Genomic DNA, 20,730 nt, shown 5'->3' with positions numbered 1-20,730 from the left:
CTTTAGAATTGAAAGAGAGATCTGTAAGGGGTGTATTCATCATTGCTGATTATATAACTCATTATATTATATAGCGTGCTTGATAATGCAGCTTGGAAATATTTAAAGTAGTGTAAAATTATGTTTTTCAGCATAAACTTCAGGTCAAATGTGAAGTAACTGTTCAGATGTCAGCTTTTTCTTAAATTGTTTTGTCATTAGGCCAAAGGGGGGCGCGTTTTCACTTCTTTTCAATCTGTTACTGTCAAGAGAGGGGCTGGGCAATGCAGAACGGCCAACAGGGCGGTCTCTGCTTCTCATTTCACTCGTGAAGTTACAGGAGTGCTGCTGAAACCGTAGTTTGCACCTGAGCTAATAGGCTATAGCATTATCAGTCAATTCTATGTTCGGGACTTTGGAAAGCGCTTTGGTTTATGTGTGTCGTTTAAATATGTGGAACATTTTAGGCAAAGTTACCGTCCTCTCCTTGCTTCTGGCTAAAGGTATGTTTATCATTTTCTTGTTTAAGTGTCTCTCTGTCACTGTGTGTCCATAAAGGGGTCTTAGTAGTTTTCTCCGTCCGTAATTCAGTTTACAATGGCTTCTATGTGCGCTGTCGGGTATGGTGTCACTCGTGCTTAATTCTCTGACTGCTTAACACATCCATTCATTCTTGCTGTTTCAAGTGGAGCCTTGGAAGTTTGCTCCTTAGTTTCTTAAGTTAAAATTACTGAAATGTTGTGTTTAATTGAATAATATGTACCTAAACATGGCGACGCGGTGGCGCAGTATAGTGATATCGGCTCACAGGAAGGTCGCTGGTTCGAGCCACGGCTGGGTGAGTAAGCGTTTCTGTGTGGAGTTTGTTGCACAGTTCAAAGACATGCGGTACAGGTGAATTGGGTAAGCTAAATTGTCCGTAGTCTTTGAGTGTGAATGAGTGTGTATGGGTGTTTCCCAGAGATGGATTGCAGCTGGAAGGGCATCCGCTGCGTAAAACATGTGCTGGATGAGTTGCCGGTTCATTCCGCCGTGGCGACCCTGGATTAATAAAGGGACTAAGTCGAAAAGAAAATGAATGAATGAATGAATGAATGTACATTCATTTTACGATCAGAATGAGCTGTAACACAAAACAGGGCAGCTGACTTATAGGCTAGCTAAAATAAATGAACTAATGAACTGAATATAAAGTAACGTAAGCAGAACAGGAGACTAAAAATTAACAAAACATTACAGTATTAAAATAGACTGAAAAAGTAAAAGCACAGAACAGAACAGAATAAAAAGTTGCCTTCACCGACATTGAGGTAAATTTGGATTTATATTCAAACATTCGGACTTTCTTCTTAATAATATACATTTCAGTAACGTTATGCTTTGCAATTTCTAAATAGTGAAGTCAAATCAAATTAGCAGCCAGTGACTAACGTTATCAAAGTACAACACTGTTCACAGTCAACTAAATAGAGCTCATGTTGATTTCAAGTCATACTTGCATGTGATTTTACACCGAACATTCAAAATACCATGGTAAACACTATAGGGAGCATGTCACAGCAAGTTGTCACTGAACGAATGTACGAATATATAACCAACTTTACCTCAATTTCACCGACCCGCCCGCTGCACACAAACAACATTTTATTTAAAGGCGCACATATAATAATATTAATCAAAACTATTTTATAATAGTTATTAACATTTATAGGCCCTACAAACGAAAAACTAAAGATGGTAAGTATGTGGATCAATTGTGAGAAGAAGAAAGGGTTTGCGAAAGAGAGCCGTATGCTAATCTACCGGCGTACAGGGCGCCCTTTAGTCAGAAGTCGGTGTTTCGGCGAGTCGGGAAATTGCTTTTTATTACATAATGTATGACAAAACCGCAATTCTGCGATGTTGAATATACGTTTTGGATGTTTTTACACATGTCAGCGACCTCGCGAATCGCCTGTCTTGATAAAAGACGTAATAAGCAGAGAATCGAACCTGCTGTGCGTTGTTAAAGCGTTAGTTCAACTGGTTCAACCATGACAAATGACTACTCGCACTCAAGTGTTTCCAAACATTTATGGGTTTCTTTGTTCTGTTGAAAAAATATTCTGAATAAAGCATGAAGAAAGTTAATGGAGCTTTCCTCAAACCATCTTTGTTTGTGTTCATCAGAATAAGACACTCATAAATGTTTGTAAGCCTAAATGAAGACAGCATTTAAATGATGGGGCTTTAAAATAATGCCTTTTGTGTGCAGTTGTCAACACTGGAAGTGGATCCAAAAAGACAATCATTGATCAAGTGTTTTGATCCACGTCAAATGACTGTTAACTTTTAATGTTATTTCTGGTAACCTATACGTCAACGCCACTGTTAGTTATGCGAACTTAAACCAACTAATACAACACGTAGGCTTCAAATAATGCACTCAATTTATTTTTTACACATATTTTTATTGATAATTTTGACCACCAACTGGCAGGATTATGCAAAGATATAATAGTCTCCTATTTCTCGACTTCAGCGAGTACATTATCAGCCCAAATGAATTTTCACGACTTCATCATGGCAGGAATCGTGTTTGCGCCGCCCCAAAACTGTCTCTGTGCCGTGGAGCGGAATCCACAAAGACTGAGCGGAACAGTATGCCTACAGGCATGATATGTCCGACGGAGGTTGAAGTGTTTGTCCAATATGGAAATATGATATCATTTATAATATAAAAAAATATATTTTAGAAATATGAACTGGCGGCACTTTTTGTTTTGCTGCTTAAACATAAAGTGCCGCCAGTTCATATTTCCAAAATCTTCATAATAAACTAGGCCTAAACTAGCAGTTTCTGTATTTATTTCTTATTTCTTTAATTGTACTTACGTCTATTTCTTATACAAACTACTAAAATGTCAACAAAAGTCGCTTTGTCAAAAAAAAAGTTCAACATAAAAAGTCGACAGAGCAGAGATCAACATCCCATTATGCAATCCACAAACGGAAAACACTTGTGAATCACAAAATATGGAAATTGATAATTAACATGTAATTACATGAATCATATTTTACAGTCATTTATCAATATTAAAGGAGTTGAGAATTTTGAAAAGTTTCTTATAAGCTCAAAACATGATGCGGGTAGACCTGTCGCGTTTACCTAATGGCGCTACACATCAAGTGCTGCTCTACTCACGTTTAACACAAGAGAAGGATGCGTTTCTTCTGTGCGACAGAAAAGGTTCTCTTTTCACTGGAGGTAGGCTATAGCGCTGTTGTCATGCAATGAATGCTTTTAGTGACATTTTTTTAAATGTCTGGTGCCGGATTCAGGGGACAATTTGTTGTTAAGCAAGAGGCCCGTGAGATTACGTGTTCAGATATTGGACAACCACTTCAACTTCCGTCGGACATATCATGCCTGCAGGCATACTGTTCCGCTCAGTGATTGTGGGTTCCGCTCCACGGCACAGAGACAGTTTTGGGGCGGCGCAAACACGATTCCTGCCAAGATGAAGTCGTGAAAATTCATTTGGGCTGATACTTGTTGAAGTTGACAAATAGGAGATTATGTCTATGCATAACCCTTCTTCTGCTTAAAGGTATACGTGGATCATATTCATGTTTGTATCTGTGTGTATACGTATACTCAGAATAATTCGCCAATACGCATTTTTATGTGCATTTTCCCGCTTAATATTGGCTTTGGCGTGCGCGTAGCCTACTTTTGCTTTGTGGGCGCACGCATGCAGTTTCATATTCTGCTGCACTCATACTTTCACACCTTCTTTAATCCGATTCATTTGATCTGTATCAAAAAAGATACACTCACTTTCATACGTGACCTGAAGTTTAAACGCATGGAGTAGCCTTGGGAATAGTTTTCTGCCGCTACTGTACACTGAAAAAAAAGTGTTCAATGCAAAACTGTTGCAACCTATTTATTTGCAATGTTCAACTTCATTTGTAATTCAGCCTTAAATCAATTGTGTACAACCACTTAACGTAAAAAATTTAGTAAATCCAAGGAATCATCTTTGAATATTTTTTTTGTATGTTGAGTTGTCATTTTGTGTTTTGTTCTGTGTAATATTTGCTTGTGTTCATTTTTTATATATTGTGCAAGAAGCATGCTCTGTGCTTATTTTCTTAATTTTTTTGTTGTATATATTGCTCGTTTAATGTTATATTTTTTGCTGCTTGTTGTTCCTTTTTCTGTTTGTATACTTTTTGTTACTTTTGCAGTCTTTTAATAATATTTTATTTTGTTTTGTAAACGGCCTGTGTGTCAATGTGCTGCTTTTTATTCTGTTTGCCTTGTGTTACTGTTTTATAACCTTTTTTTGCACTGACAATTAAAGTTATTCCGATTTATTAAATTAATGTTTAGGTACATTATTAACATTTAAAATAGTTATTATAATAAATGTAAAATTAAAACCGTAAAAAATTATTTTTATTTGCGCGCGCGTGTGTGTGTTTGTATAGAGACATTTGTAATATGTGCCTAAACAATGGACAAGTTTTGTAATTGTTAGGCCTACGTGACATTTACATTAAGCCACTGTTTTCTTACATAGCTATACACCATATGCATCCCTTAGACTTACAAAAGTATCCGGTATGCAGCAGAAATATTCATGTGTAATAAAGATGTTAAATGAAAATGTTGACAAAAATATTATTACACGCCACCCTTACGACTGATTTTAATGTCACAAATAATAATCTCTTTACTGCATGATTCTTTCTTTGTTTACTGTGGATTAGGTGGTGTATAATCAAACATTTTCAACACTATCAACCGGATAACTCAAAAACATCTTGACTTCTTATTTGCTGTAAGTCCCTCCGTCAAACAGACCAAACGCCATCCAAAAACAATTACTGTGCTCTTCCAGCTGCAAACTACTGGGAAACACCCATACACACTCATTTACACTCAAACACTACGGCCAATTTAGTTGATCAATTCCCCTATAGCGCATGTGTTTGGACTGTGGGGGAAACCGGAGCACCCGGAGGAAACCCACACCAACACGGGGAGAACATGCAAACTCCACACAGAAACACCACCTGACCCAGCCGAGACTCGAACCAGCGATCTTCTTGCCGTGAGGCGACAGTGCTAATAACTTTATGCTTTATGGCCGTGCCATAAAATTCAGATTTTTTTTTTCAGCTGATAAGACACATTTATCTCCAATGCTGTCAGAGTTTATTTGATTTAAATTATTTTGTACATTAAAAGTTATTTAAAAAATATGACAAAATGCCAGTTCCAAAAACAGAGTCTTATTAAGTAACCGGGCTGTTTTTCCTGAACATTTTGGTACTGGATTTACTGCATAATGTCATATTTTTCATTTGTTTAATTCACTTATGCAGCCTAGATAATTTATTTTTAAACATTTTTGAGAAATTAAGCCTTGTAAAGAGAGAAGGATAGACTTTTAGTGTTCATTTTCTTCTATATTCATCCATTTATTTATTTATTTATTTATTTATTTATTTATTTTGAGTTGTTTTATTATTTATTTATCTGTGTCTTTATTCATCTTTGCGTACTGAAGGCCCCATAAAGGAGGGTATAGAAAGGTGTAAGTATGATTTTAGAGTCCTACAGTTTTCTTGCTGGTGTTGCTATATATTCGATGTCATCTCTTTGCTGATAGGACTTCTATTTTTCATATACATTTATAAATCTGTATATTATCTGGAAAAAATGCAATAAAAATATTGAAAATAAATTAAGCCGTAAAGGACACACAGTAATGCCTTGCTGACATAGTTTTTGCTCGAAATATAACATGCGCAGTTCTTGCTGAACTGTAATGACCATAAATTCGGAAGTGCTAAACCGAGCAAGACTCATTAAGATTTCAGAATGACTTGAAGTGAAAGCTACGGGAAAAACTCGCTTTATCCCGCGGCGTCTCCCACACTGTTTGCCGATATCCATTTCAATCAATCTATTATTGAATTAGTTATGTTTTCCATTAATGTTATTAAATATTATCATACATTAAATTTCTGTGTGAAATATTACGTTTTATTATGTTTGTGTTTTTCAGTTTTGAGTGTCATTTATAGGCTAGGCTCTACGTTTTATTACACTGTAAAACCCAATAAGTTAAGGTAACTCAAATCATTTGAGGAAACCGATTACAACAAACCATTTAAGTTCAAAAAATAATCCTAATGATTTCTGTGAACTTAATCCATTTGAGTAAACGAAGCTATTTGAGCACAGTAAAACCCAGTAAATGAAGAGAACTCAAACCAACTGAGTACTGTAAAATCCAATAAGTTAAGGCAACTCAAATCATTAGAGGAAACCGATTGCAACAAACCATCTGAGTGAAAAACTAATCTATATGAGTACTGTGAACTTAATTTAAGATGAAGTAGTGAGGTATTTAATTAACTCGTTACCTTCCACAGAGTTCAACACTTTTCAAATGAGTAGAATTAACTTTCAGTCAATTTTGAGTTCACTACACTCATTTCATTTGATAAAGTTAACTGTTGGGTTTAACAGTGTAGGCCTATGCGTTTTACTTTTATTGTTTTGTATTTTGCGTTACATTTTATGCTGTTTTGTGTTATTACTTTTTATTCTGCCACTTTATTACTGCCACTGTTGAGTTGGGTTTTATTCTGCTTAGCATTTGCTTGTGTTCATTCTTATTCTGTTTTGCAAATGCAAGCATGGTGTGCTTTTTCTTACGTTTCTTAATTATTTGTTATTTATTCTTATTTATTTTGTGCTTGTTTCTTTGCTGCATTACAAACATTATTTTCTCCTTTTGCTTTTTGTGTAACTTTTTATTGTTTAGTCTAGTTATTTTTATTTTAAATTGCCTGTTGTGTTACTTTTTTACAACATTTTCGCCTCTATGGACGCCCCGGCCCTGACAGCACGTATCAGAAATATTCATGTGTAGTAGTTTGCATGTTCTCCCTGCGTTCGCGTGGGTTTCCTCCTGGTGCTCCGGTTTCCCCCACAGTCCAAAGACGTGCGGTACAGGTGAATTGGGTAAGCTAAATTGTCCGTTGTGTGTGAGTGTGCGCTGCGTAAAACATGTGCTGGATAAGTTGGCGGTTCATTCCGCTGTGGCGACCCCTGATTAATAAAGGAACTAAGCCGAAAAGAAAATGAATGAATGAATATATTATTATACGCTATACATACAGCCTATTTTATTTCACAATGAATTCTATATTTATTGCATGATTCTTTGTTTAGTTTGGGTTTGGTGAAGTGTAAAAACAAACGTTTTCATCACTGTCCTCCAGTTTACTTTCTATTTCTATATGCTGTCATTTCCCTCCAGTTTAAACGCCGCACACTTCATATTCATTCAAAAGCAATGACTAATACTGAACAAATTGTTTGGCTTAGTTTCACTGGGCTGTATTTGGACTGTTTTGTTCTTATAAAATATCTTTATTTTCAAATACCTGCTGATCGGCTGCGTGTAAAAGTTGTTCAATTTTAATGATTTTTTTCTGTTTATTTGCTCATCTCTAACTCAGATAGTTGTTTATGATGGCTATGTATTATTATAAAACAAGTAGTGGTTTAAGGTTTTGCTCTGAAGTCGCTTACAAAACCTCATTACAAAACCCAAAATCTCCGCAGACCGACTCAAAACTAGTTTTCGGTCTGTATGGGCTGGCCTAGTCCTGACCATTTTTTATGTTTGTTTATCAGCTTGATTAAACTGTCTAGGCTAGCGCACTGGCGACTAATTTAAGCAAGTAAGAAACTGGGCAAATCACACAAGGGGCTAAATTCTTAACAAAAAACAAACAAAAAAACTATGTCTAGAAGTAGCACAAAAACATACAAAACGAACAAAGTGAAATATAATACAAGTAATACAATAAGCAGAATACAGAATATAATTAATAAGTAATATAGACTAAATAAAAACAATCACAAACAGGATACAAAACGGAATAAAATGTAGCTCAAAATGCAGGAAAATAAAATATACTTCTAAATGCAGGCTATAAAACAGTATAAAACCCATGCAGCATATAAAAGCGAATATAACGTTACTCAAAATGCAGGATTCTTATGTTATGTTGGCATTATAAAGTTTCACAGTCAAAACCACAGCCAAACTATGGGCCTGTACTTAAATCAGCATCAAATTCAAGTGAAGAACAAGATCTTTTCGGAGATCTGAATACTTTTTTTTTTGAGAGAAGAAAAATCGCTTGTGCCAAAGCGACTGAGGAAAAAAAATGCACTTTCTAACATCACTGCACACGTAGCACCGCCTTTGGTGGAAATTAAGGGAGGGGTATAGCGCAGCGATACAGCACACGAGTGTCTCTCAGTCAGTCACCGCCAGCCATTCTGTGTGCGTTAATCCTCTTTAATGTGGAACTTGTTGAAGTTTGGAACTATGAGGAAAGCTCCCTTTCTCTGCATAAGTCTACTTCTTGCTAAAGGTAGGCTGCGTGCATCATGTTCTTGATTGTCTGTTAGTAGTGCGGCGATTTTCTCTCTTTTACCGTTTCTATTGATTTTTTCCCCCTTTGCGCTCGTGTCTTTTGGTCTTTGGGGTTTGTCTTTAAATAGAAGACGCATTAGACATGTATTATATTATGATTAGCATTTTAAAAATAATAATTACTATTATTCCCAGGAAAAGGTGGCGGACAGGAGAAAACGGGCTCAAGCACCCAAAGCCCAACCCTCTGCACAGAACAACCACTGTCGCCCACTTTCAGCCTCTTTTCTGATAAGGGAGGGCCCGTGTGCGGGTATGGGCTTTATCACCATGAAGATTTATTGATTTAAAATACGTTTAAGTAGAACCTAATTAGCTTTGTCACAAAGTGTATTGTCAAAAATTACACTCAAGTGTGTTTGTCATTACTCTATTTAAATGTCCTTTTTAATATAAATTTTTATATATGTAAGCGCACTTTTTTAAAAGTATAGTGTTTGGATTTTCAGTATAAAAACGTACACTTTTATTACAATAAGGCTCACTTCAACCATATAAACAACCAAATAAACGCTTTGCATTAGACGCTTTGCACTAGGCGCTCAGATCTCAGTTGCATATGAGTCATATCAGGATTGTAATCTTTATCCTGTAGTACTACAGGGTTTTGTGAACTTCATTCTTGCTTCAAGAAAAGTAAAGTAATGCCTCATTCAAATACTATATCGCATGAGAAGCAATTCTCACAAAACAGAGGGAAGGCAGAGTTGCTTGACTTAAAATAATGGTTAACCTGCTGCTGCTGCTGCTTGGTTAATTTAAAATGAGCTGAAACAACACAATTCATATAATTTGGCTAATTTATTTGTTTTACGTTCAGTCCACTTAAATTTGGAAACCGTTAACTTAATAGTTTTTTGTTGGGACAACATGAAGTAATTGTGTTAGTTCAACTGTTTTAGGGGGTTTGTCGTCAGCGTGCTTTGTGTGGGATTGAATTAAGCGAGGGAAATGTTTACAATAAAGTGTTTAAAGATAACAGAAAGACTTGTTAGAGTTTAATCTTAACTTCAGTTTAAAGATTTAGAGGATTTTTATGTAATGCTTTGAGTTTTGAGATTACCACCTCACAGAAGCACCCATGCTTTGGGTGTTGGCTGCTTTAGCTAAAATGCAGTTTGTTGCTTTGCTCTTAAAAAACTGTAACTCATGATATAAGCTTAAGATGGCTCTTTTAGTTATTTTAGTATAACTCCAAGTAAAACTAAGAGACTTGTGAGACACATTAAAGACATACATGATATTATCAGACCTTTGAGTTTGATAAACAAATGTATTTAAACTTTTATTTTATACAATCATGTTGGACCAACTCAATAGCATTTAATTGTGTAAATTGATTTTTTAGTTGATGCTAAACCATATTATTGGATGGAAATACTATCCTCAGTTAAATTGAGTTCATCCAATTCATTTTTTAAGTGTGTTCTGTGCACAAAGAAAGACATTTGGAAGAAAGTCAGTCACCAAACAGATCTCGCCACCTCTTTGCTACACTGTAAAAAATAAAAAGTTGAGCTAACTTTGAGCTAAATTTTGAGTTTATTAAGCTTCAGTGGTTGAAGTTGAACCAAGTGAAGTTTCATAAACTAATTTGGAGAGGAGCACGTGATATGATCGAGCACGTCTGGCCACTCATCTGTAATCAGTAATAATCCAATCAGAGTGATCCTAGTTTACTATAAATGGATCGTTTTCTCCCTACCGCTCTATCTTCGTTTGGAAGAATCCCCCCTTCCACCCCATCTCCTCCTTTTCTAAAGGGGGAGCTCTCGAGACCTCAAATATCTCCGAGCTCAGGGTTCTCTCCCGGAACAGCTTGCCAAACCTGCTTTAAACACCAAGCATATCTAAGTGGGAACTCTTGAAATGATTTTTTAAGTTGTCTGAAAGGGCTGGTTTAATTCAAGTATACTTTACTAAAAATTTGGCACAATTTCAGCCACTGGAGCTTAATAAACTCAACATTTCTTTGCAGCCAGTTGCTTTAACATTTTAAGTTAACTCAACTTTTTATTTTTACAGTGTTTAACGCTCAAGTAAAGAAATAAAAATTCTCCTCCACTGAATCTTTCATTGAACCAACTGTTCCAAACATGCAAGTAAATCGTTTTCATGAGTAAACTCAACTCTGAGCTCAAAAATAAGTCCAACTAACTTACAATTTTAACAATTTCTAAGCTGGATTTTTACAGTGTACCATAGTATTTATTTTTCCAGTACTGATAGTTAATGAGTGTCAGAATTTGTTTGTTTACTCACATTTTTCCAAACATCTGCCTTTAGAAATCTACAATAACCTGAGGGTGAGTACATGATGGCAGAAATGTCATTTTTAGGTGAACATTTTGAGTGACCGAATTCTTTAAAAAAGATGCTTAAGCTTTTACAAAAACAAGAACATGACACCTAAGAAGAAGGTCGCCGGTTCGAGCTCCAGCTGGGTCAGTTGGCGATTCTGTGTGGAGTTTGCATGTTCTCCCCATGTTGGCGTTTCCCCCACAGTCCAAATATCTAATGTGATCTCTGATTGATTGTGTTTTCCAGGTGTGTTTAGTGTTGAGACTGAAGAAGTGAAGGCGGTGAGAGGAGAAACTAAAACTCTACACACTGGAGTCAAAGACTATTTTAAGATATTTTGGAGGAATGAAAACAACAGTAATATAGCTGACTGTCAAGTACTGACAGATGATTCAACACTATGTAAGACTCTCAGAGACGGAGTGCAGATCGACAATCAGACTGGATCTCTCACCTTCATCAACATCAGTGATGAACTCGGCGGACTTTACAAACTGCAGATCATCAACAAGAGCTTTGAGCGGTCAACCAACGAGTTCAATGTTGCTGTCTTTAGTAAGTAAATTCCTCATATCATTTAAGCTTGCAAAATGTTGGTGCATCTTGGTCCCAATAAGACCAACACAGAGGTATTAAAAACTTAAAATGCCTTAAAATCCAAGCTGGCAACAACCCCGTCCTAACTGTAAATCATACTCAGAAAACACATGAAGTCACAGGTGAGAACATATCCTCTTCAGATGGAGCTACATTTGACTGTGCTCAGTTCACAAAATAAATTTGAATACGCCTTGTGTTTCAGCCTTGATAATAGTGTTGCGCAATGTTACTGCCAACACAGAGACACATTGTTGCCTGTATTTCACATTGAACCTTTATTCTGCCTTTTCCAGATCCTTTTCCCATTCCCATAGTCTACAAATCAGAGAACTCCTCATGCTCTCAGTGTTTCCTGCTGTGTTCAGTGAATGAGACACAGACGACTCTCTCCTGGTACAAAGGAGACCGTTTACTGTCCTCCATCCACATCTCTGATCCCAACAACAGCATCCCTCTGCATCTAAAGGGGAATTATGAAGACATTAATGAATACAGATGTGTGGTGAACAACTCAATCAGCACCCAGACTAAACCCCTCAGCACATCTGAACTCTGTCAGTCATGTGCAGGTATGAGTGAATGAATAAATAAATGTTTTTCTACAGCGCCTTACTCTGCATTGCTGTACAAGCGAAGCGATTTACAGTCATATGAGCAGGTCTCTCATGGTTATTATGGAGGTATTTCCATCTCATTTCAGAGCCAGAACATTAGTTCATCTATTGATCACAAATGAAGACATCTTTAACAAATTTCCTTTCCACTAGAAGTTAATTACATTAAAAAGATTCATATGAATCAAGTAGTTAAATTTTACGTTTCCCAAGAGGCATCACTATTGTGTTACAAAATGTAGAGATTTAGCTTCAGTCACACAAACATGGAAAACTCAACACATGTGGGAAACAAAAGCTTGTTGTTTAAATTTTCATCAATTGGACGGAAAGAGTAGAGAATGTAACACCAGTTATTGTTTTACACCTTACTTCCATAATAAGTCCATAATAATCCAAATATGGATTGGAGCAACATTAGTATTTGATTACACCAGCATCGAACACACCTGAATCATGGAAGCAATGGGAAAATGTTATTAAATATTTAAAATATGGTAGGTTTTAGACAAGTTATGTCTAAAATGTACAGTATAATTATGTGTAAAAATGATTATAGCACTTAATTTTCATCAGTCAGATTTCATATTGTAGTAAAAGTCATAAAATAGAAAGTGTACTGTTTTCTCTGATGACTGTTTCTCTTTGTCCATTACAGAAACAGGGCTAAACCCAGGTTATATAGCACTGATCTGTCTGACGGGGATTGCAGGAGTTGTGATTTACTGGCGCTGGAGGAAAAGAGGAAAAACTGGACGAAATGGCAAGTGTTAGTACAGCTGGTATACATGTGTGCAAGTTGTCTTTAAAAACTGCACACATTACCTTATCTCTAACTTGCTGAAACAAAACAATAACACAGTCAAAGTAACAAAGGTTTCTATTATTATATAAATTATTATTCTTAATGTAAGGGACTTGTGCACTTTTACGTTAGACACAATTCTTTACACTATGGCTCCAGCTTTACAAAATGCTTTTAATAAAAAAAAATCCCATGATTGCTTACAATTAAAACAGCAAATCAGAACAATTTGTGACAGTAAGGAAAACGTAAATAATAAAAAAGTAGTGATTTCTAAATTTACTTTGACCTGTGTTTCAATACAACAAACATTATTTAATGTGTTTCTGTTGTTGTTGTTGTTGTTGTTGTTTTCCAAATAAACACGTTTTCCAATTTTGGTTCTTGCAACACACTCCGAAAAGTTGTGACAGGATCAGTTTAGGGCTGGTAATCCAGCCTGATCTCACGAGAGAACGTAAGTATTTTACGTTTTGTCAGTTTAGTGGCTAATTCGTACGAATTCGTACGAGTTCAGTCGTACGAAATTGTTCGATTTTAAAAAGGAGGCGTGGCACCTAACCCCACCCCTAAACCCAACCGTCATTGGGGGATGAGCAAAACGTACTAAATTGTACGAACTAGATCGTATGAATTCAAACGAATTAGCCACTAAATCAAAAAGTTACGAATTGGCGTGAGATTGTGTTGGGTAATCAGGTAAATTGGTTAAATAATGGTGTGAAACAGGTGATGTCAACAGGTGATTGTAATTATAATTTGGTACAAAAGCAGCATCCAAGAAAGGTCTAGTCCTGCAGGAGCAAAGATTGGCCAAGTATCGCCAGTTTGCCAACAAATAAGTGAGAAAATTATTGAAATGTTCCTCAGAGAAAGAGAGGAGGACATTTGGATATTTCACCTTCAGCAGTGCAGAACATCATTAAAAGATTCAAGGAATCTGGATGGATCTGGAGGAATTTCAGTGTGGAAAGGACAAGGGTGCAACCCTAAGCTGAACAACCGTCATCTCCGATCCCTCAGGGGGCGCTGCATCAAGAATCATCACTCATCTATAAGCCATATCACCACATGAGCTCAGGACTACTGCGGCAAACCTTTGTCAAGTACCACAATACGGAGTCACATCCACAAATGCCAGTTAAAACTGTACTGTGCCAAAAAGAAGCCCTATGTTAACAGTGTCCAGAAGTGCTGTTGACTTCTCTGTGTTCGGAGGCATCTGGGATGGACCATCACACAGTGGAAACATGTACTGTGGTCAGATGAATCAGTAATTCAGGTATTTTAGTAGAGAAATGGACGCCTTGAGTTCCGGACCAAAGAAGAAAAGGATCATCCAGACTGTTACCAGCAACAAGTCCAGAATCCAGGGTCTGTCATGGTATGGGGTTGTGTCAACGTACTTGGCACTTCTGTGATGCTCCATTGAGGCTGAAAAGCACACAGAGCTTTTGGAGCACAATATGCTGCCTTCTTTTCCAGGGATGCCCATGCATATTACACAGTCCTGGCTGAGGAGGAAGAGGATACAGATACTGGACTGGCCTGCCTACAGTCCTGACCTGTTTCCAATAGATAATGTGCGGCGCATTCACAAGACCTCGTACTTGGAATGTGTTACAAGAACCAAAACTATAATATTAGTGTTAGTTTTGAAAAAACAAAAACAAAAAAACCCAATATAAATGATGAGGAACACATTTAATAATATTTGTTGTATTGTCTGCAATGAAATACAAGTCAAATTAAATACAGAAATCACTACTTTTTTTATTTGTGTTTTCCACACTGTCACAATTTCTGATTTGGAGTTACTGGAGTTAGTAATTACTAAGGATGGGTGTTTTTGTTTTGTTCGTTTGGGTGGGTTTTGCACGTTATTTGGGCTGGAAACAAAATCTTCTTCTGGCTTTGTCGGGGAAACATTTTACTTGTATTTGCTCTAATGCTCTCATTGCTGAATTACAGCGGCTGCTTACCGTTATCAGAATGGAGGAACAGGAGGATCACCAGACGAGGAGGAGAATCTGGATTATTGAAGAACAATCTTAAGCACAGATCATCAACATGAGAGCATAATCTGGTTTTAAATTCACACACAGCATTCGTTTTAAAGACGAAATGCAGCCATATGTACTTCTGGCTACATAATTCACGATCTCCAGAAATGTATACAGGGCTACGTTTTCAGAATGAGCCTATGTTGCCGAACAGTGTGAGTTGGAATTAGTGTTAGGGCAAATACATTACAAGTGACATGAGTTGCATAAAAATATTAGGCCTACTTTTCTAAGTAATGAGTAAAAAAGTTATAACATTTGACTTACTTTTAAAAAATGTAACGTGAGATACTTTTCAGTTTAAAGAATTCTTTAAAAAAAGTATTGCTGAATTAAATTAAGGTAGTTACGTTGAATCTTGCAATAATGAGAGAATTTTCTCCCCACAGGAACAGCTTACGTTTCTGTGATGGAAGTATTGTCATTATTTTGAACACATGGAAGAAAATGAATGGGGATTATAGTCTCAATGTGATTTTACTGAACTTACAAGACAAAAATTGCTTTAAACATTCATTAATCTGTATATACGGCATGTAGATCTCTGGTCAGGCAGTTCTCAGAAGATAACATTATTCTACGTGAAGTTTAGTTATAAGCTAATTTCGAGAGGATCACGTGCTTATGATTGCTAGCGGCTGGATCCGCATTATCCAATTCTCAATGCACCAATCAGACGACTCCTAAGCTACTACAAATACCCTGGGTTACGTACCACCGCTATCTTCGTTTTGAAGAATCCCCCTTCCACCCCTACTCCTCCTCCTTCCTAGATGGGTGACACGGTGGCCCAGTGCTTAGCACTGTTGCCTCACAGCAAGAATGTCTCTGGTTCTAGGCTTTACCAAACCAGCAGACATTTCTGTGCGGAGTTTGCATTTTCTCCCCGTGCTCATGTGAGTTTCCCCCGGGTTCCCCGGTTTCCTCCCACCGTCCAAAAAACATGCAACATAAGTTAATTGAATAATCCAAACCGACACTATAGACATGCTCCTAGTAAATGGTTATCTCTTAAGAGCAATCACTGGCTGTTCATTGGTTATTACAGCGGAGGAGTTCTCGAGATCTACCTGAGCTCAAACTCCCCTCTCGCCTTGCCTAGGGAGGAAGCCCCGGGCTCGAGGATCTTATGAGCTCAGGGCTCTCTCCCGGGACAGCATGCCAAACAAGCTTATAATATCAGTGTGAACTCTTGAAATTATTATTTTGTTGTTATATTATTATGATGTGCTTATTTAAAGGTGAAGTTCTGAAAGAGATCAAACCTCGGCCTGCAAAAAAAAAAAGTTGACTCAACTCAAAACTGTAAGGCAACTTGCTGCAGAGCTTTTTTGACTTGACTCAACTTTCAACCCTTGATTCGATTTAAGTTGAGTCAACTCAAAAATGTCCTGAAGTTGGTTTTATGTTCGGATATTCAGACATTCTCCTTAATAATATCATTTCAGTAAAGTATTCTTTGCAAGTTCTAAATAGGAAAATCATATTAGCAGCAAATGACTATCAAAGTACAGCATTGTTTACAACAATATAGAGACTGCTAAATGAACGAATGTGCGAATATAAAACCAACTTTAGCTCTATTCAGGGTTATGTCACGTGACTAGCGTCACATTATTGTGGCTTTGAGGCCACAATTACTGGCCAGAGTTATTTAAAATTACACTTTGTTTCAATATATATTAAATATAAATATATTAATTATATAATAAATCTATTATATAATATTTAATTACAGAAAATAATTAAAAGGTCAAATTCTGGACATTTTGGCCATGGGGGGGGGTGGTTCGTTTAAACCACCCGAACCCCATCCCCCTGGTTACAGGCATGGGCGTACTGTTTTTTACAAACTATGTTGTAGGGAAGTATGTGATATTGGATGCAGCCATACACACACACACTCAAGAAGAATATGAGGGACTGAAAGTGTAGTACAACATGTCTTTCATGTGGCAGTGTGGCTGCCCATGCAGGGCCAACACTAATGTGACAATTAAAGGTACAGTAGGTGATCGTCGACACATACGAGGACTTTGTTTTGGTGACAGAGCTTCTACAGTGCAACAGGATTACAGAGACAGGACAAAAAACAGATCATGAATATATATTTTTAAAAAATGGTGACTGATTTAGCTGTACCACACGGAGAATAATAAATAATTGGACCAAGTTACATGTGTCCTCGTTCATTCACCGGCTGCAACGAAAAGAGAAGGGAGTTAGCCCCGAAACTAATATTCTTCGGCCCTGAAGTAATAAGTGAATCTCCCCTGCTATCTCTAACACCACAAAGAGACAGAGCAGGAGAGGTTTAAAGTGGCTGACAATAATACATATTCTTAATAAGTGGCGCAGTAGGTAGTGCTGTCACCTCAAAGCAAGAAGGTCACTGGTTTGAGCCTCAGTTGGGTCAGTTGGCGTTTCTCTGTGGAGTTTGCATGTTCTCCCCGTGTTGGTGTGGGTTTCCTCCGGGTGCTCCGGTTTCCCCCACAGTCCAAACATGCAATTGGGGATGCTAAATTGTCCATAGTGTATGAGTGTGAGTGAGTGTGTATGGATGTTTCCCAGAGATGGGTTGCGGCTGGAAGTGCATCCGCTGAGTAAAACATGTGCTGGATAAATTGCCGGTTCATTACCCCAGATTAATAAAGGGACTAAGCCGAAAAGAAATGAATGAATGAGTAAATAAAATACTGCGTGTGGCAAAAAATAAATATATATAATTTTTTATTTTATTCTAATTATTGCCATAGAGCAGATATATATATATATATATATAAATTGAAAAAGCGTCTGCTCTATGGCAATAATTTGAATAAAATAAAATAAAAATTTATTTACAAAAACACAGCATTTGGTAGGATACCCTGTGGAAAAAAAATAAAATTGAACAAATTTTTTTTTTAAAGCGCAGCATTGGGTACCCTGTGGGGAAATAAATCGGGCTGGAGACACGAAAACTACTTTTCTGTTCAAATACATTTGACACAAATACATACTCGTGCTGAGAGACACATAAAGGGGAAATTCGTGAGATATGAAACTATGGTAAGTTTGTAGTCTTGTGGTTTCATCAGCACATTCTTTAGCTTATTACAAACCAACGCTCGCTGTCATTCAGGAGGAAGAGCAAAACCGCAATCAATCAGACAAACAGATTAACAATTAAAGGTACAGTAGGTGATCGTCTTCAGAAACATGTGTTGTTGTGCTGGTTCAGTCTCTTCACAGTCCAATAGTACTGATTAAAGTAAATGATCTAAATGTGTTTTATATTCTGGGTGAGGCATAAAACTAAAAATGTTGGTCATCGAATTTGTCAGGCCGACAATTCCTTTAATTTTAATAAGCAGCCCAAACAGTCAGTCGGCAAATGTAGATTTGAACTATACTGCGCTGCCGTTCACACAGATCAGCTGTTTGCACTTGTACATGAGAGTGACCGCGGTAAAAACAATTGCTCAAAACTTATTAAACTTCTGAATCAATATTGGAGTGAGTTTTGCATGCTGGAGGAAGGACGACACTATGGCTGAAGTGTTTCTGTTACACAGGGAATGTTCTGTTTTAAAACTATTTCAGTCACGCAGAGTTGATGTAGATTGGTTTGTTATTAATGGGTTATCTGCACAGAAGTGTTGTTCAGCCACTGAAATCTCCTGGTGAACGATCGATCTGACTATTTTCAGGTTCATAAGGTCCTTTTACAGCATCCATAATGTAGATTTATATTTAGTTTAACAACAAAACATCAGTAAATCAAACTCGGGTCACTGTGAGCACCTTAGTGCTGTATTGGTGCACTTTACTACTAGGTTATTGACACCAACCGATTAATTAAATTCTTAATGGCTCTGGGCCCCACACTAGACATTCATGGTATTAATGGGGGGTGTCTGCTAATGTGGGCTGCTCACAGAGTCAGCTGTGGTCCAGTGCGCACACAAAGCCAGCAGCTTTGCACAGGAGAAAAATAAGGTGGAAATGATGACAGAAGTTTCAGTTTCAGGTCTAACTCTCCTTTCAAGTTTTGATTGAGTTTTGACTGTCAGTAAAAAGTAGAGTGAGGGTACAATTGTGTACCTTTTTCCGAGAATGCAGTGGAAATGCAGCATCCATTTTGCATATTTCGTTGACTACTTATGCGACTATAAATACGGCCAGGTGGAATATGTGAAAACCACATATTTTTAGCTAATTGTTGAGTCTGTTTATTTACTTCTGTTATTGTGTGTAAATATATACTGTATTTGTTCAGTTTATATATGACTTTCAGTAATTTGATCAACTAATTTGCAGATGTTTAGATTTGCATTGTAAACCTCAATCATTTTTTTAAAGTTATTGTGTTTAATTTCATTATTTTCAGGTTTTTAGTTACTCACAAAATCTTTCAGCATAAATCTGCTGTTTTTTTTTATATATATAAAATTCTGCACAGATATATAAAGCTAAATATAATGTCTGATTCTGTTTGTCCCAGATTCTGTTTGTCCCTGACTATAAGTTACATTGTTAATAGAATTCTGTATTGGCTGTTGCTTGAAGCGTACGATCACAGCGCAGTGCTGAGATTGATTACTGTGCATTGCCAATGGAGCCAAATGGTCTGCAGAAGAGCATCTCTGAACACACAACACGTCCAACCTTGAGGCGGATGGGCTACAGCAGCAGAAGACCACACCAGGTGCCGCTCCTGTCAGCTAAGATCAGGAAACTGAGGCTACAATTCACACAGGCTCACCAAAACTGGACAATAGAAGATTGGAGAAACGTTGCCTGGTCTGATGAGTCTCCATTTCTGCTGACACATTCAGATGGTCGGGTCAGAATTTGGCCTCAACATCATGAAAGCATGGATCCATCCTGCCTTGTATCAGCGGTTCAGGCTGGTGGTGGTGGTGTAATGGTGTGGGGGATATTCTCTTGGCACACTTTGGGTTCATTAGTACCAACTGAGCATCATGTCAACACCACAGCCTACCTGAGTATTGTTGCTGACCATGTCCATCCCTTTATGAGCACAGTGTCTCCATCTTCTGATGGCTACTTCCAGCAGGAAGACTGGTTTCTTGAACATGACAATGAGTTCACTGTACTCAAATGGCCTCCACAGTCACCAGAGCTCAATCCAATAGAGCACCTTTGGGATGTGGTGACATGGGAGATTGGCATCATGGATGTGCAGCCGACAAATCTGCAGCAACTGCGTGATGCTATCATGTCAATATGGAGCAAAATCTCTGAGGAATATTTCCAGTAGCTTGTTGAATCTCCGCCATGAAAGATTAAGGCAGCTCTGAAGGCAAAAGGGGTCCAACATGGTACTAGTAAGGTGTACCTAATAAAGTGGCCTGTGAGTGTGTGTGTGTGTGTGTGTGTGTATATATATATATATATATTAGTTTTTTTATTATTATTAATTAATTTATTTATTTATTATATATTTATAATTATGACATATAGCCTATATTTATCAGGTCCAAGCAACATTTCCTGGTTTTGATAAATAGGTTACTATATGTTACTACTTAAAATTTAAGTACAGCTGTTTTCTTTTTACTTTTTAAGAACAATGCCGTTTTAAAAGCACATTTTAATTTAAACTTTTTTTGTCTGCAAGCACAGTTAATGTTCAAACTATTTATGTGTTGTTATGTGTTGTCCTTTAAGGGGCGGGGCTGCGGTTTGGTGTATATGGTTAAAGCGGAAAGGGTTATAAAAAGAGCAGCGGCTTTTTTCGCAATGAGATAAAAGTGAGCGTTGTTCCCTCTATGAATCAGAATCAGAAAGAGCTTTATTGCCAGGTATGTTCACACATACGAGGACTTTGTTTTGGTGACAGAGCT

At 37.2% G+C, this 20,730-nt stretch overlaps 1 protein-coding gene across 1 annotated transcript; it reads left to right on the top strand.

Moving 5' to 3' along the window:
• The first annotated feature begins 8,351 nt into the window (after positions 1-8,351).
• On the top strand, positions 8,352-14,857 carry si:ch73-304f21.1 (uncharacterized). Its single transcript, XM_056447627.1, has 6 exons — positions 8,352-8,433; positions 11,043-11,351; positions 11,690-11,965; positions 12,669-12,779; positions 14,301-14,432; positions 14,787-14,857. Exons 1-6 carry the CDS (start codon positions 8,361-8,363, stop codon positions 14,855-14,857), a joined length of 972 nt encoding a protein of 323 aa, XP_056303602.1. The 5' UTR covers positions 8,352-8,360.
• Positions 14,858-20,730: the final 5,873 nt, after the last annotated feature.

This window comes from Danio aesculapii, chromosome 22 (assembly GCF_903798145.1).
Source record: "Danio aesculapii chromosome 22, fDanAes4.1, whole genome shotgun sequence".
In the NCBI taxonomy this organism is placed as follows: domain Eukaryota; kingdom Metazoa; phylum Chordata; class Actinopteri; order Cypriniformes; family Danionidae; genus Danio; species Danio aesculapii.
Note: the sequence above shows the minus strand (reverse complement) of the source record. Positions and strands in the feature narration are given on the sequence as shown.